Raw genomic sequence first — 17,657 nt, forward strand, 5'->3', positions numbered from 1 at the left:
CCCCACACACTCCGCACAAACAACCCCATCCACCCCCTTCCATCCCATATCCCTACAATTAACCCCGCACCGCCTCTCCGGCACACACCAAACCCTATGCCCACACTTCAACTCATGAGGCACGCGTCCAGGCACATACAACACCGGGCACAGCAGCTCCTCTACAGCCGGCGCAGGAAGCATCGTCGCCGCAGCAATAATAGCGCGCGAGAGCGCCAGACAGCGGCGAGGAAAAGAGGTGCTTGTGGGAGGCAACATGGTGTAGTACTTGTCAAACGGAATTCCCGTGCAGACTTCGCAGTAGAGAGTATCGGTGTGGGCCTCGGTGCCGCCGGCGATGAGTGTGATTTTGTCGTCGCTGTGGTCGATCAAGTCGAGTTGTTGGGTAGCTAGGAAGGAAGAAACGTACGTGTACTGTGGCTCTTGGAATGCGCTGGGTGAGGGCGGCAAGGGAGTGGAGAGGGTGTGGTGGCAGTTTCGGGCGCAGCGCTGGTCGGGGTGGTCGATGGTGACTATGTGGCCGCAGGTGAGGAGGTGGAAGAGCATTGGGAGTGCGAGGCTGTGGGGGTTGCAGGTGGAGGAGCAGAGGGCGATGACAAGTAGGTTATAGGAATCGATTGTCGAGATGGCGTTGATTGATTCATGGGGTTCAGGTTCGACTTGAGGGGAATTTGGCGGCATGTTCGTGTAGTCCATACTTACAATGGCTAGTTGAGTGGATGGTGTAGTCGTAGAGAATCGGGTTGAAGTGAGATTTTCAAGTGCCTAGACAGCGCAAACAGTTATATTTTGCACCGCTTCAAACGACAGGCGATGAAAAACGAAAGTAACGGTGAGTGAGAGCTGCATGTTTTGACTTGAAAGCGAAGCTGAAATGAATTTTTTGTCTCGAGGAGCATCCATGCCCTCATACGGGTATCTTGTACTACAACTTAAAAAAGAGCCATCGACAACATACGAGAAGTGCGACTTCGCAAGCACTCAGTGCTCATGCGCATGCATATCACCATGGTCTGCCGCATCTAGCCCTGGACGCAGTGGAGGGCATCCATTCAACTCCAAACTAACCTCGATACCATGCAGTTTCCTGAAACGCGTCCTCGCATCCTGAGTTTTGGGGTCAACAACCAACTCATCTGGGTGAAGTGCGACCACTCGCTCCATTATCCTACGCGGAATATGCACAATGCATACTATCTTGACCTCCGGCCGGGGTTCGTTGCTGGGTGCAACTGGGGGGCTCCCCGCTACCGATGAAGCATCACTGCTGGAGGATGAATCAAAGTTCATCAATGTGGATGGGCCGGAATACAACGCATCACGAAGATTTAGGCAGAGCGACTCAATACCCAGCTCTCGCTCGAAACGGAGAAACGTGGAGAACAGAGTATGTGAATCACGTGGATCTGTTCTGTTCGCTTGTGGATTTACCATGGACCCGATATGATGTGGCGCGTGGAACAGTGGTGGTGGTGGATGGATGTTGGCTTGCTGGTGCATCTGTAGCTGTTGTTGCGCCAGCAAGTTGACATGCGGAGGGTGGTTCTGGTGATGGTGATGGCCATGGTGAGGCCCACCCATTCCCATGGGGCCTTGTGCAAACTGCAAAAAGGGCATTGCCGGTGCGGGGGGCGGGGGAGGTGGAAGCTGGTTGCCTCCTGTTTGGGCTTGACTGCCTCCAACGGCAACCTGTGCATTCGCATTGGCCATGACCTGCGTGAGGCTCTGAACTTGTTGCTGAAGGGCATGCATCTGCTGTCCCAAGGCGATGGGCAAAGCTTGAGCGTGTCCTCCAGGTCCTCCCAAGGCACCCACAGGTGCAGCTTGCAGACTCCCAAACGCAGCAGGCAGCCCCATGGCAACACACCTCAGAAACACCCACAGACTCTTCAGCTTGGGTAGATCGCTCCTCAAACTCCTCTCTGCTTGTTTGCTTCCTAGATACGCGGTCCACAGCTTCAAGTCTTTTTGTCTAATGCGGAAATAGACACTCGTTATGTTGACGGAAGCGGAAGATGCGACCACGCGGAACACGTTGCAATCGCTTGGGTGGGTGAAGAGGAACTTGTTCTGCGAGTACAGAATGTCGATTGCCTCGCTATACACCTGCTTGTTGGTGCGAACAAGGCTGGCGTTGACATTGTGATGGTCAGCGTCTGGCGATTTGGATGGCCACCAAAAGGGCGAGTCCGAGACGAGAGCAAATGAATAGACGCGCTCCCGTAGCTCTCTGGGGAGCGACAGGAGGAGCGAAAAGGACGGATCGGGCCGGGTGTTGAGCGAGTGCATATGCGTTGTCGTGGGTGTGGGGAGATGGCCGTACGAAGGGTTGCGGAGACGGGCTGGGCCGTTTGGGGATTGCGGCGCTGCGTCCATCATGGTGGCATCGGAAGACGAGGTGCTGTTGGAAGAGGAGCGCGAGCGCAATGGCGTCGAATTACGCGAAGCCATGTCGTCTTACTACGTACAATGTTGGTACACAGAGGCAGGAGGTGAGGGCTGGTATGTCGCCAGCCTGGTGGGGCGGTGATGCAATACGATAATGCGACGGGGTATTATTAGTCGACAAGGGCGTGCCGTGCCTGGGTATTAGTACACATGTGTGGTATAAGCGAAGGATCTCTGGGCGTAGAGTTTGCTGATGAAATCGCCGGGACGGGAAGATTGCTCAGCAACTGTGAGTAGAGAAGAATGATCAAGGGCTTACTGGTCACCCGGGCAGGAACAAGGAACGTGTTGAGGTGGATTGTTGGGTAGCCATGGCGGTGCCTTTGAATGCTGAATGGTTGGGATTTCATCATCATCCGCGCGGCTACACACACAAGTCTATCTGTCCCACCAGCCGTCCAATCACTTGTGCCCTCTTTGACTTTGTTCTTTCGGGCTCCGTAGACGGGCCGCCCGTCTTCCTCGTGACATTCCTGCTCGTCGCCTTGGCAGGGCTGAAGCGCTGGCTCGTGGCTTTACGGCCGCACGCTTCATCTGTCAACGGCGTCGTTCGCGGGAGGCTAGCCTCCGGACTACTAGCAGACAAGTTACCAAGGTTCGTAGAGTATTCTAATCCTCCGACCCGTGGCGCTACCGTTCACGCAAGCTGGCCAATCAAGTGCTTCAACCGAACATTGCGTGATGGGAAACTTGTCACGGGACCCGGAACATACTACACTAATCAAACACCACAATCACACTCAGCACAGAGAAACCCAGTCCAGTGACAAGACGCTTCACTGGGTACACAATGAGGAATAGTAGATAGCAACACACTAACAATTCATCTATTGAAATCCAAGAAAACAACTACACATGAATATCCAACCTCAGTCACTCTCACCTACCATCCTAACAAAACTCCAAACCATGCCTTATATCAAACCCTCTCTACACCTTCTCCACTTTCCCCCTCCTACTACTCCTCCTCAACTCCCTCCCCTCCGCCACACAAACCGGCGGATCCTCCACCCTAAACTCCCTACACGCCGACACGGGTTTTGCATTAAAACTCGCCCTGCGCAGCGATGACGACGACGACGACGACGACGATGCAACCAACGGCACCGACAGAACCCCAGGCAGCGTACCCGGCGCCGACGTAGCCACCGGCCCCATACTCAACGTACTCGACTTGCGCCGATACGCCGCATTAAGCAGCGCATCGATCTGAGCTTGTGTCAGGAAAGCCTCGGTGCCGTCGAGCGGGGCGAGATCGAGGTTCGCCCACTCGCTGTCGTTGGTGGGGAAGAGGGCCGTGCAGCTTTCTTTGCGGGCGTCGTTGGCTGCGGGGGTGGTGGAGAGGGATGGGTCGGAGGGAGAGAGAGCGGGTTTTGGGGCGGTGGATGAGGGCGAGAGAGCGGAGGCTGGGGTGGTGGTGCGAGGAGAGGGGAGGGAGTCGTGGGGTTCCGAGTAGTTGATGCGAGGTTTTTGGCGCAGAGAGCTGGGGCGGGATGAAGGCTGCGGGTCTTGGGGGGAAGAGATGTCGAAGGTGAGTGTGGGCTTTTTGGAGCCAGTCTTGCGGGATGGAGGGGAGGAGTCTGACGAATCCGAGTCATCGAGTCTACGTTTTTTGTGCCTCTTCGAGGGCATTACGATTTCGTCTTCGGATTCTTCGAGGGAGGAACGTCGGGGTCGTCGAGAGCGTTTGGTGCTATTCTCCGCTCCGTCTTCGGCGATTAATTGCTCCCGGAGCGCCATACATTCTTTGATTCGCTCCTTGATCTCTGGATGGAACTTGTCGTAGTACGCTGAGTAGTCAAAGTCCTTTTTCGATCCGTCTTTCAAGAACTCTTTGAAAGCAGGGAGCCGCTCGATCTTCTTGTCTACAAGCTTCACCTCCATGTCACCACGGTGCACGGTGAAGGATCCAGGTCGGATCGTGCGTTGGAGGATAAACTGTTTCATCTGCGACTTTGCACGGTGTTTGATGTTCATGTCGTATAGAGCGTAGACGAGCGTGCGTTCATGTGGCTTGGGCGCACCTCGGGCATATTCTTCATGAACAGGGTAGTCTGCAAACTCAGGTGTCTCAGCAAGCCGGCCTCTCCTGGCAGCGTTGATAAACTTTTTCGCTACAGCTGCTTCGTGGTGGTGCTTAGGGCCAAACGCAGAGGCAAAATGGCCCTTGGGTTCCTTCTCCATGCTCACGCGCTGGTCCACTCTAACATCTGCAATTTGGCAAATGAACGCAAAGTCTAGAAAGCGCTCCATACAGTACAAATGGACGTAACCAACACAATCATATGGGTCAACTACACCCGGACCATAGGTCTTGTGCTTCTCGTCAAAAGCAACTCGGTAGTTGCCTACTTCTGCTGTGCCCTTGCCAGTGTACTTTCGCATTGGACACTTCTCGAATCGGCAATGGCTATGGGATGCAGACGCATATCGACGAGCAGAATCAGAAGCTACGGGTTGGATCCAGATACGGAGGTTATCACCAGGATACTGTGTAATGTACTCGTGGATCTGACGGGCAGACATGGTGCGTTTCTTAAATTCGTGCATACCATTGTTCTTACTGTAGTCAAATGTATAGTGTGTCGATTCCCAATCCCCATAAGGGAGTTTCTTGGTCTTGTATCTATGACCCTCCTCTGCATGCTGATTGATTCGAGCTGTGCGAGTCGTTTCGCCTTTGGTGGTGTGGTTGATACGGACCCAAGGTTTATCCTCGCATTTCTTTGGCTTTTCACCAGCTTTCAGGACGCCCCTGCTTACAGGTTGGCTTAGGAAGCCGTCCTCGGAAATCATGGATTGTTTGCGGGAGGCATCTGGTGATGCGATGACTTTTACAAGTTGATCCTCTCGCGGCCGCATGGTAGTGGGTGCGTCGTCCTCCGAGTCCGTGCTAAATGCTGAACGCTTCCGTTTTTTTACCGGTTGTGCTTTCATTTGCTTTGCTACCTTATAGTTCTCGATGGGAATTGGAGGGCATTCTGGGTATTGTTGTGAATATTGTTGCTGTGGGAACTGGAGGTAGGGCTGAGTCTGATATAGTGGAGCAGATGGATCAGGATACGTCTGTCGCCCTTGGCTAGCGCTTGGATATTGTAACATTTCCGGCATGGATTGAGTGCCGCCAGGAAGTGCTGAGAGTCCTGGTGTAGCACCTTCATATTCCGACATCGTCCATGAAGTTGGGTCCCAGGCATTTAACGCTAGAGGTGCATTACCATATGGTTCCTTAGATACTGGTTCGAGCGAGTTTAGTACATCTCCAAGGTCATATTCAGGCTCAGCCGTATGTTGTAAATTATTGTACTGCTCGGGCGGAGCATAGGATAGCCCTAAGCCAATTTCAGGTTGATCATTCTGCAAGAGGTCAGTGTATTGAGACTGCTTAGCATCGGGACCGTTGGCAGCCAAGTCAGGGTCAGTCGTTGCAGCCCAGTCAAGGTTATCGAGATTGAGGACATCATTCGTAAAGCAATCGTTAGTAATGAACTGATTTAGATCAAAGCAATCATCGAAGAAAGATGGGTCGATTACGCTAGGCAAACCGATTACACCACTGGAACCGCTCGTTTGCTGTGATCCCGCAAGTCTGGGTTGTTGGGTCGTTGCAACAGCATCGGCTTGTGATTGTGCAACTTGGGCCATCTCATCAGAACAAGCCGAATTCCGGCAAGCACGACTAGACGAAGCCTTTACTGATTTACAGTCTGGTTCACCAGGTTGATACAATGTTTGGTCGTGTAAAAATGCACCAGAAGACTTGGGAGATATTTGCGATGAGATGGAAGACATAAGTTTCTTGTTTTGATAGGTGGAAAGCAAACAGGGTATATTAGTAGGGTAACTAGCATCCAGGGATATATATGACTTCACACAGCTCTTTGATAGTCGTGTTACAGATCTTGGTTGGACAAAGGAAACGTATATCAGAGTACTGGTCATTGTGCTAAAATCATCTGTCATTGTCTTGAGGATATAAAGCACATCTCGAGGGACGATGAGCTAATGGTAAACAAGCCTCATAACCTTTTGTTGCTGCTGAGGATCCGATGCTTAGGAAAAGCAACAAGGTCACAAGCTAACAAACGACCGTTTCTTTTTGAAGCATCAAGACGGCACTGTCGGAGAATTCTCAAAACACTCGGTGAAAGGTCTTTACCTGCTGACTGTTAGTTACTGAGCTCAGTAATGGAGGCAGCGCAGCAATGAAGAATTGTTCAAATCAGAAGATGTTAAGCAAATTTTTCGACACTATTGTTACGAACAGGTCTGTGAATTTTTGTCTTTTTTTCATCATAAGAGAAAGAAAGCGAGAGATATACAACGTACCAAGAGAAGGCGATGCGATGCTGACGCTAGGTTGGAGGTTAGTGCGCAGCGTTGGCGTAGCCAGATGGCATCATGTAGCCTGAATTAAGGCTGAAGAGCGCATGTCTGCGCGTTTCAATCCGTGAAAGCAGATTGCGAAAGTGCCAGATACATGATTGGGCATTGGTAGCAGACCCAGCCACCAAGAGGCATTGCCCGTAGGTGTTGCTGCTTTGATGTTGGAGAGGTTGCAGTGTTGGAGTCGAAGCTCAAGGACAAAGAAGATTTATGCCGAGGCGCTAACGACGGAACAGTTGTTTTGCCGAACGACCGAATTACGGCGGACCGCTCGCATTGACCCTCACGGACCTCGACACAAGAACAATGTTTGCCTGAGGAATCTGGGGTTCCGATGATTTTCGCTTGTCTGAGCTGTCAAATGGGAGAGTCATGTCCGTGTACGCCTCGGCTGGCACTGTTTCCGGCTGCAATCTTCAACGGTGAAACACGTCTTGTGTTCAAGGGTCAAACGTGACATGTTTAGTCAAACGTCTGCGCCTTCGTGAGTACTATTCTGGCACATGCATAGTGAGAGTGATAAAGCAATTGCCAAGGAAAATACAGAGATATGACGTTTGATCCGATAAGATAGGCTGGTATAGCTATCTTCTCGCTGTGCCGCGGTTTCGAAACGGGTATCAAAATGGCCTTCTCAGAAGGACTTCGTCACGGGAATTAGTCAATGGTCCGCTAAGTGGTAGCTAGCGATGAAAATGGGGCCAGAGCAGAGTGAGGCTTGAAAGAATTTGGAGGGAACGGCCCTACATGCATAGAAAGGATTGACAAGGATACTCCTTCTCTTTACCACATCAAGCTGTACGCATTGAGATGTCTATCCACTACATCCTTACAAGAGCACGCAAGTATCCTGCCGGTAAGCTTCCCAAGAGCCACGTGGCAGAGCGGGCCATCCTTGTGCCAGAACGTTGGACTCAAAACGTCTGGGCCGTGTCTCTATGACATTTTGGTGTATCACAAACTCACAGGAGTCACCAAGACCCGTGATAGCCAATGGGTGGCTGCGATCTCAACGACAAACTTCACAACCCAGGGCTAAACATGAAGCAAGCCTTGGCCGGATCGCATGATACCGGGGTAAACATTTCCAACGTGACATTCATAACCAAACGACTGCTGCGTACAGTTTGAAGCCTGCCACCTGCTTCCTGTTCTCTCGGCCAATCTTCTGTCGGGTTGTGGTCGGGAGTCAATATTCACCACCTACAATAATTCTTTTTTTGTTTTTCAATGTTTATTAGCATCACATAATGGACAGCGCTAAGACTGAGGAGCTGGTGCTCCTTGGCGCCATTATCGTCCACCTCATAATCACCCTTTTAATACTCACCTATCTCAGTGTCTGCCTACGAATATGGGCCCGGTATCGCGTTACGAAGTCTCCTGGTTGGGATGATGCCGCCATGATAGCGACACTGATGCTATTTACGGTTTACTGCGCACTCATTCTCGTCATGAGCGTTCGAGAGAAAAGCATCCAGCTCTGGAGCCAAGCTAGTATCCGCACAACTCTGGTCGTACGTCACTGCTCAACTACTTATATTGACGTTCCCTCTACTCAACATGCTAACCAGTGAATAGTTTGTCCAACTTTCGGAAGTCTTCTATGTTCTTACAACAACCTTTCTGAAAGTCTCTCTTGGTCTTTTCTTCCTGCGAGTCTTGACCAAAAGATGGCAAAAGCATGTCTTCCACACCGTTCTTACAATTGGTGTGGTTTACGGCCTATTCTACTTGTTCATTGTTCTCTTCCAATGCGGCGACCCTGGACATATTGCCGACGGCTTTATTCAAAAGACGTCAGGCAAATGCCTGCCTCCAGCAATTCGCAGGAGCACGGGATACATCTACGGCATCATCAACGTCTTGGCAGACTGGACATTTGTCTTGATCCCCATCTCGGTCCTGATGGATAGTGATTTGGATCGCCGGAGTAAGATGAGTGTTGGCATGGTCATGGCCTTGGGAGCTGTTGGCAGTGTAAGTTCGATCATGAGACTGGTGTATCTGGATGGCTTAGATTTGAGCACATTGGAAACGTTGAGCCGTATGTTTTTTTCCTTTGTAAGTTGTATATTGGAAGAATGTTACTGACGTGGAAACAGCGCAAGCGATCAAGGCAACCATTTGGGCGACTGCCGAACCCGGAACTGGGATTATCGCAGCTTCCATTGCCATCCTGCGCCCTCTGTTCCAGCAGATATTCAACGATGTCCGCAAATCAGCATCGTTCATTTCCAAGCCTCGCAAGGTGGAGTCTTCGGACGACGAGATTGCACTGAGGGGTCCCGAGACTGTGACGCGGAATGTGAACAGCAAACCAGTGAACATAGAGACTAAGAGGATGAGCATGGACAGCATTCATGGTGAGGACGCACAATCGCCATGGAGCCCGACCATTGGGTCGACGGAGGGTGTACCGCGCATGATTATCGTAAAGGGAAAAACAACGCCAGCATCGTAGCCAAAGGCGGGATGAGATGGTGTGTATGGAGGGGGAGAATGAGTGAATACGTGCAATGCGATGAGAATGTCAACTTGAAATAAAATCACGTAGGAGCTTAGCCTTTTAACATGAGTTTTCGATGAAAATGTTGGTAATGTATAATCAGTCACGCTAAGATGGTGCATGTTTGGCGCCGTGCCACTTGCACTCTAGGTCTTGTGTGGTGAGAGCGACAGGAGGTGTTGGGATGATGTGCTCACGTGACTCGGCCATTGCCAACCAGCATCGTGAGTGGAATTTGGAACGGATTTCTCTCGTCGCCATCGCCGTGTCAAGGCAGAGTGATTGTATACTGGGTGTAAATACTGGAGAGCGTGTCGATGGCAGCCAAGGGACTACTGAGAGGCCATTGCATCACCCAGCGCCACGGTCCAATGAGGTGACGTAGCGGGAGAAGCAGACTCGGCAGAGCGGCCCAGGAACAGCGGCGGGATATGGGCGAAGTCTTGAGGCTTGGAATTGGGGTATCCCCAGCACATTCACCATGGCATAGCCACCTGCCCATCCGCGCCATGTGTCCCTCGCAGCAAGAGACGACATGTGGACACCGATGCTGCACCGATCCCGAGCCTCTCCAGGGCCTCGGGCTGTTTGCCTGTATGCGCACGCCTGCAGGATCCCCCCATCCACATACCACGCCCTCGTCTTGCCATGCATTGTGCCGCTCGCCCGCCAGCAGCGCAGCTTCCATGACTACTTCATAACCCATATCCCCTCGAGCTCCCTGTCGCCGGACTCGCGAACCCAGCCCGCGCTCCACCACCGACTCCCTCGCGACAAGAGCACGCCCTACAATGCCGACCAGACCAGCCGCTCGCCCGCTGCCGTCTTGGGCCCGCCGTCACGAGACATGACGGTGGTGCGCATACCGTTGAAGAGTGCCAAACATCACTTTGGCGTGTCATTGTCCCGAGGGGCACGGCCATACAATGAGGATGCATTCCAAGCCGGCACCATCGACCTCCCCGCATTCGCGAAGCGGCGGCCCATTTCCCTGACTAGAAAAGGGCAGGGTGGAGACGATGGCCAAGTGAGACCAGAAGTAGGCGCAAGTGGCGATCCTCAGGTCTTCTATTTTGGTGTCTTTGACGGGCATGGCGGTGCCGAATGCTCAGGGTTCCTCAGGGAGCAGCTGCACGACTACTTGGAAAAGGCGACACAACAATTTGAGCTGAAAAGCAGTCTCGTGCGGGACAGGGGCGAGGCACACGCCGGCAGCCCGAAAGCAAAGGGCCAGGCTACGTCTGGAGATCAAAGACAGAGGGACAAGGAGAGTCTAGAGGCCATTGAGACTCACACGCCGCCCGGGACGCAAGCTATGAAGCCACCACAGCCCGGTACCAAGGACCAGCTACCAACAGCGGGGTCCAAATCAACTGAGAGTGCCATGGCTGGCGTGCCGCCGGTCAAGCAATCGGACAGCATACGCAAGGCAGAGGAGCTGGAACGACAGCTAGTCAAGCAGTGGAAAGAGCTGGTGGGCGGGTACTTTCGACGCTTCAAACCAGAGCACTTTTCCATGTCGGCAGGTGGACAAGGCCATGCTGCTGAAAAGGAAGTTGTGCAGAAGGGCCAGACAAGATGGTCGGGCATATCAGACAGGGTTGAAGAGGGCATTGGGATTGAGACTGTGCTCGAGTATGCGTTTCTCAAGGCCGACTATGACTTTGTTGCGGCACAGGTGGGCAAAAAAGAGGAGGATGCGGTTCGAGCGGACAAGGCGCTGAACGACGATGACATTCTCGGCCAGCCATCGCGCACGACGAGCAGACAGATTGGGGGAGAAAACCGATTCAAGGGCGGCAGCACATGCAGTGTGGCACTCATTTCTACCCCGACGGCATCGCCATTCTGGCACCCATCTTCGCCATCATCACTGATTACAGCGCACGTGGGGGACACGAGGATACTTTTGTGCAACACGGCGACTGGACTGGCCGTGCCGTTGACGTCCAACCACCATCCATCGCTGCCAGAAGAAGCGACTCGACTCCGACGGTTCGCGGCGTCGTTTGTCACCGACTCGTTCGGGGAAGAACGCATGTCTGGGCTGGCGAACACGCGGTCGTTTGGCGACATGGCGTCGAAGCGGGTTGGGGTGTCTGCAGAGCCAGAGATACGGCGGATCGAGCTGTCGCCAGCCGAATATTCATTCCTCGTTCTGTGCTCAGACGGGGTGTCAGGACACCTTTCAGACCAAGAGATTGTGGACATTGTCAAGGAGGCAAAGACGCCGGAGCAGGCAGCGCGGGACATGGTTAGCTTTGCGGTGGAGACGTCGACGGGCAGCGAAGGAGCGGACAATGCGACGGGGCTAGTGGTGCGACTGGGAGGATGGGAGCGGCGGGGGGAAGGAGGACTAGGCAGCTTGGGCACCAAGGAGATGCGGGACTGGAGGAGGCAGGAAGCAGAGAACCCAAGAGCCATGGGACGGATGTAAAAGCGTCTCATCTTTTTTTTTGCCTTTTTTTCTTTTCTTGCCTGGGGTGGAGGGCAGGGTGCATTATCAGGCGCATTTTCTTCTTCTTCGTCTTTTTTTTTTGCTTTGTAGCAGAGTAGACGGTGGTGTTGCAGCTGTAGAAGGTTGATAGACATCACGTGCACGTCTCCATTCTCCCTCTTTCCAACCCTCCCCCCCCCCCTCGTTGCCTCGGTGTCCGGCGGCCGGGCTCCACTATGACGAGGGCATGTGTTGGATAGTACATGCAGCCACGGTACCGACATGTAGCATGTGTACTTAGCATGTAGTGCACTACAGGTACGGGGAAACGGCCGGACAGACATGGGCGAGTGCTATTCGTCATGGTGATGATATGCGGTGAGAGGCCCAATCGCCTCGTCACGCCTTCGATTGGGACACATGGAATGGCTTGGCATGCTGGCTCTGGTCGATGTACTGTGCTAGTATGTATGTATGTATGTACGCACAGGCAGCGCAGGTTTCTTGTTCCGAGTGGAGAGGGCGTGTGTGTACTGGTAAGTAGTATCTGTATCGATGTGTACACACACGTGTGGTGTTTGTCTCCATGGCCAGGCGGATAAGCAGACGTGTATGTGCGCGTACCAAGTACCACGCACTCGATGCACATGGCTAGTAGTAGACACATCGCACCATGGATGTATCCAGACAGGGCTGCAGGCGGGAGGGCGAGCGTCGGGCGGGGGGGAGTCGCAAGCACGACGCGCAAGCGAGCCAATGTGCCGTTGCCAGGCGGGCGCTGCTGCCCTCGACAGCTGCGCGCGCCTTCTGTGTTTGAGGGCCCGAGTGTCTGTGTCTGTCGTCGACGGTGCCTGGGCGAGGCAGAACTACACCTTCGTCCGCCTTCCATACTTTCCCATACCCACCCACACAAAACCCCCCACTCACACTCGCCCTTTGTCTCTGCCCGCCCGTTTGCTTGCCCTAGTTCCCTCCCCTTGTTCTCCTGTCCTCTCTTACCCGTCTACGCACACACGCACACACACACACAGACACTTCCTCTCCCAAGAGCCATCCCGGTAGTGGGGCAGAAAGACCCTTAACAAGGAAAACAACACGTGAACTAGGCTTGTCTACGCTCGACCTTCGTTCGCTGCAAATTCCCTCCCTACGACAAACCTGTCCGCCGCACCTTTTTTCCACCTTTACATTCCCTCCCTCTTCCTCTCTCTCTCTCTTCCTTGCACACACACGCTCTCTGTGCCCCTCTTTGCCGCGCCTCCCTTCTGCCTATCCCGCCCCAGCGGCCTTTTAATCTCTTCGCCCACTAGATACCCCTCTTCGAGCCCGCCAAACGCTCCCCTTCACCCATTATGGATATCAACCAGGTGTTGGAGGGAACTTACGCTGCCGGTACGCCGCCCTCACCTCCTCTCCCGACGCTGCTTTTTGCTTTTTGCTTGCTCGAGGCCTTCTCCTCAGCTGACTCCTCTCTGCAGATGCCAGTATTCGTAACAGCGCAGAGCAGCAGCTTCAACAGGCTGCCGACTCCAACTTTGTAAGTCGCCGCAACCACAAGGCTGCACGCCCGCCTTCTACCACATGCAGTGCCCACTAACGTGATTGCCTCGCTTCCAGCCGCAATATCTCACTGTCCTCGGTGGCGAACTCGCAAATGAACAGGCCGCACCGCAAATTCGGCAGGCCGCCGCGCTGGCCCTGAAGAACGCTTTCACCGCCCGCGAATACGCCCGGTTACGTCAGGTCCAGGAGCGATGGCTCGGCCTCGACCCCCAGATCAAACAGCAGGTCAAGGCCATGGCCCTCGGCACACTTGCTACCCCCAACAAGGGCGTAGGCTCGGCCGCTGCACAATTCATTGCCTCTGTCGCCGCCATTGAGATACCCCGCAATCAGTGGCCGGAGCTCATGACCACACTTGTCGAGAATGTTGGCCAAGGCACAGACAGCCAAAAGCAATCTTCGCTCACTACAATTGGTTTTGTGTGTGATACAGACGACGTGGAGCTGCGCGATGCTCTGGCACACCACTCCAATGCCATCCTGACTGCCGTTGTCCAGGGTGCCCGCAAGGAGGAGACCAACAACGACGTCCGTGTAGCAGCCATCAACGCCCTAAGCGACTCGATCGAGTTTGTCCGCTCCAACTTTGACAATGAGGGCGAGCGCAACTACATCATGCAGGTCATCTGCGAGGCCACGCAGGCCGAAGACACGCGCATTCAGCAAGGTTCATACGGATGCTTGAACCGCATAATGGGTCTCTACTACGACAAGATGCGCTTCTACATGGAGAAGGCGCTCTTTGGTCTGACAATCCAGGGCATGAAGAGCGACGAGGAGGATGTCGCCAAGCTGGCAGTGGAATTCTGGTGCACCGTCTGCGAGGAGGAAATCGCCATTGAAGACGACAACACACAAGCACAGGCAGAGGGCTCCACTGAGCTGCGAGAATACTTCAACTTTGCCCGTGTCGCCACTCAGGAGGTTGTCCCAGTGCTGCTAGAGCTCATGGCCAAGCAAGACGAAGATGCCGACGACAATGAGTACAACACATCGCGTGCCGCATACCAATGTCTGCAGCTCTGGGCCCAGTGCGTCGGAAGCGGCGTCATGCCTCCAGTGTTGGCTTTTATCGAAAAGTACATTCGCTCAGAAGATTGGCATTACAGGGATGCGTCGGTTTCTGCCTTTGGCGCCATTATGGAGGGACCCGAGGAATCGGTTCTCGATCCCATTGTGAAGCAGGCCCTTCCAACTCTGATTGGAATGATGGACGACCAAAACATCCACGTCAAGGACTCTGCTGCCTATGCCCTAGGCCGCATTTGCGAAGCTGTTCCAAGCGCACTCGACGCACAGCAGCACCTCCCACCACTCATTGGCGCTCTCTTCAACGGGCTCGCCAGCAACCCCAAGATGGCCGCATCTTGCTGCTGGTCTCTGATGAACCTTGCCGATCGATTCGCTGGAGAACCAGGATGCCAAAGCAACCCTCTGTCGCCTCACTTTGCGCAGAGTGTCCAGAGCCTCTTGCAGGTCACGGAGCGAGCCGATGCCGACAACACGCTGCGCACCGCTGCTTACGAAGTCCTCAACTCTTTTGTAAACAATGCTGCTGGTGACAGTGTTCCACTTGTCAACGAGCTCTCAAACGTCATTCTCGAACGTCTGGACAAGTCCATGGCGCTCCAGGCTCAGGTTGTTAATGTCGAGGACAAGCTAACTCTTGAAGAAATGCAGACCAGTCTTTCCAGTGTCATCATGACCATCATTCAGCGACTCGAGGGTGACATCAGGCCTCAGTCTGACCGTATCATGCAGGCCCTGCTGAGCTTGTTGGCATCGCTTCCTCCCAAGTCGAGTGTTCCAGACACCGTCTTTGCCGCCATTGGATCCATTGCCACCGCTCTCGAGGAGGACTTCCAAAAGTACATGGAAGCATTCTCGCCTTTCCTGTACAACGCCTTGAACAACCAGGAGGAACCAGCTCTCTGCTCCATGGCCATTGGTCTGGTTTCTGACATTACTCGATCCCTGGGAGAGCAGGTCCAGCCTTACTGTGATGCATTCATGAACTCTCTTCTCAACAACCTCCGAAGCCCCGCCCTGGGAAACCAGCTCAAGCCCGCGATCCTGCAGTGCTTTGGTGATATTGCACATGCCATCCACGGTGCCTTTGAGACATACCTCCCCGTAGTTGCGCAGGTTCTTCAACAAGCCGGCCAAGTGACTATCACGACCGAGGGCAACTATGAGATGATTGATTACATCACCTCTCTTCGCGAGGGCATCATGGATGCATGGGATGGATGCATTGTTGCAATGAAGAGCAGCAACAAGACCCAGCTCATTGTTCCTTACATGGACTCAATCTTTGATCTTCTGCGAACCATCCAACAGGACAGCAACCGCACCGAGGCCCTCCTCCGCTCTTCATGCGGTGTTATTGGGTAAGTGCTGGTGACAGATTTACAACAAGCAAGATTTCTAACGTTTCTCAGTGACCTTGCCGATGCATTCCCTGCAGGCGATTTCAGGGAGTACTTCCGTCACGACTTCCTCACTGCTTTGGCAAGGGAGACTCGCGCAAACGCTGACTTCAGCGGCCGTACCCGCGACACTGCTCGATGGGCCCGTGAGCAGATCAAGCGCCAAGTTGGTATGTCGCTTTCCAACAATCCCTATTTTCGTCCTGCTAGTCTCTACTAGAGTCGACATGTCACCCCAGTATCTATTATCCAGCCCACTGACACCATCTTCCTCCAGGCGGCAACCAAGGTGTCATGGCCTGAGCGTCTTGACACCCTTCCCCCACCCCCTTCCCAGCGCCGTAGGGTTGAGCTATGTATTGGTCGTGATGTTGGATAGCCTTCTATGGAGGCAGTATCTAACGTGTGGCTGAAACATGGATTCTAGTTCCCTACAGTGCTGCGCAGCACGTTGGCGATCGAACCATGTTTACGTGTGCAGAAGCGCAATTCTGCAGGATCGATTTTCCGTGGGCAAAGTTACCCCCGCGTGGTTCTGGATGAATTGCCGATGCCCCTGATTGTTTCCAAAGGGTGGAAATGGAAATGGAAGGAGGTATCGTGTCGACCCCACGACGTACGTTGCAGGATCGCAAGCGCTTGAGTAGCCACGGCATGTGGAGACGACCGTTAGCCAGAGCATGACTAGCACGATACGGATGAACGATTACATCGACGACTCCGGCAGCTCACGCCAACGACAATGACGACTTGAGGAAGGAGCGTCGATGAGAGTACATCACTTCCCCTTGCACACCGGCCCACTACACCATTCCCCAACACCGCGGCACACGCAATCCCCCCAGCCCCATGCGCAAGTCCCCAACCCGAATCGCATAGCCCGAATTCTCCAACACCATCATGTAGCACCAAAAGTCTTGTAAGGCAAAAGAGAGTTTTAGCATCTTCTTTGCCAGGAGAAAGAATAGATTATTCGTCCTCTGTGTCTTTTTCTTTTTATATTTAATCGTCCGTCGACCCCGATTCATGTTTTCCACCTTGCACTGTCCCATGATGGCGTTTTTTTTTATACGAGAGTGGTTTGTGTGCAAGTATGAAACAAAGTGGGAGGAGAGATTTGTTTTTTTCTTCTTCTATAGTTGTAATGATAGACGTGGATATATTTGAGTGGTTGTTTGTCGCGTGATGTGATGTGAGTTGTGTGTCTGCCTGGTGAGTTACGGTGAATGATGTAACTGTGAATTGTTCGTTGTTTTTTTTTTCTTGGAGAATCTCGTCCACCTCTTCCCTTTCCAAAAAGCTAAAAAGAAATTTGTCATCTCTAAACAATAATCTAGTATGTATCATACCCAATTCATTTGTTTCCTTTAACTTTTACATGCCATTGTAGTGAACGACTTTCCTTTTTTCTTTCTTTCTTTTTTGAATTCCTCAATTCTTATGTAGTACTAACGAAACCTCCCCCCCCTTTTTTTGTTTTTCTCAGAAATAACTTTTTTCTTCTTCTTCTTCTTCTTCTTCTTCTTCTTCTTCTTCTTCTTCTTCTTCTTCTTCTTCTTCTTCTTCTTCTTCTTCTTCTCTACTCTTGAATTAAACTACGTGGTAACTACTATGTCCATCTTTTCTTTGAGTAAAGAAAACATTGCTATATCTAGGTAACCTAGTTTGAGACACACAAAAAGAGCTAGTATTCATTAGCATCTCATTTTTTATCGTCATGTTTTTTCTGGCTTTTTTTCTGCTTGGGCTTCTGTTCTTAAGGATAGAAGGTAGAATTTTTGATAATTATAATCATAATTAACTACCCTTTAATGATTGATTTAAAATATTTTGGGCGGTTTCGAGTAAAGGTTTTTACGTTTTTTTGTTCGTTTTTTGTCGTATT

At 52.5% G+C, this 17,657-nt stretch overlaps 3 protein-coding genes across 3 annotated transcripts; 1 reads left to right on the forward strand and 2 right to left on the reverse strand.

The window, feature by feature from the left end:
- Positions 1–918: 918 nt before the first annotated feature.
- Positions 919–1,599, reverse strand: PSV08DRAFT_261244 (uncharacterized protein). The gene has a single exon (XM_014220053.1). The coding sequence runs from the start codon at positions 1,585–1,587 to the stop codon at positions 982–984; it is 606 nt and encodes a 201-aa protein (XP_014075528.1). The 5' UTR covers positions 1,588–1,599; the 3' UTR covers positions 919–981.
- A 1,779-nt stretch (positions 1,600–3,378) lies between these two features.
- PSV08DRAFT_367716 (uncharacterized protein) lies at positions 3,379–6,093 on the reverse strand (the record flags this gene model as incomplete). Its single annotated transcript, XM_014220055.1, has 1 exon — positions 3,379–6,093. The coding sequence occupies one exon, from the start codon at positions 6,091–6,093 to the stop codon at positions 3,379–3,381; it is 2,715 nt and encodes a 904-aa protein (XP_014075530.1).
- Positions 6,094–8,084: 1,991 nt separating this feature from the next.
- PSV08DRAFT_367717 (importin subunit beta-1) lies at positions 8,085–15,992 on the forward strand (the record flags this gene model as incomplete). Its single annotated transcript, XM_014220059.2, has 8 exons — positions 8,085–8,294; positions 8,416–8,881; positions 8,940–9,294; positions 9,956–11,597; positions 13,091–13,172; positions 13,259–13,317; positions 13,398–15,733; positions 15,785–15,992. 8 exons carry the CDS (start codon positions 8,085–8,087, stop codon positions 15,990–15,992), a joined length of 5,358 nt encoding a protein of 1,785 aa, XP_014075534.2.
- Positions 15,993–17,657: the final 1,665 nt, after the last annotated feature.

Source organism: Bipolaris maydis (assembly GCF_028858645.1).
Source record: "Bipolaris maydis strain C4 unplaced genomic scaffold PSV08scaffold_1, whole genome shotgun sequence".
Taxonomy (NCBI): Eukaryota; Fungi; Ascomycota; class Dothideomycetes; order Pleosporales; family Pleosporaceae; genus Bipolaris; species Bipolaris maydis.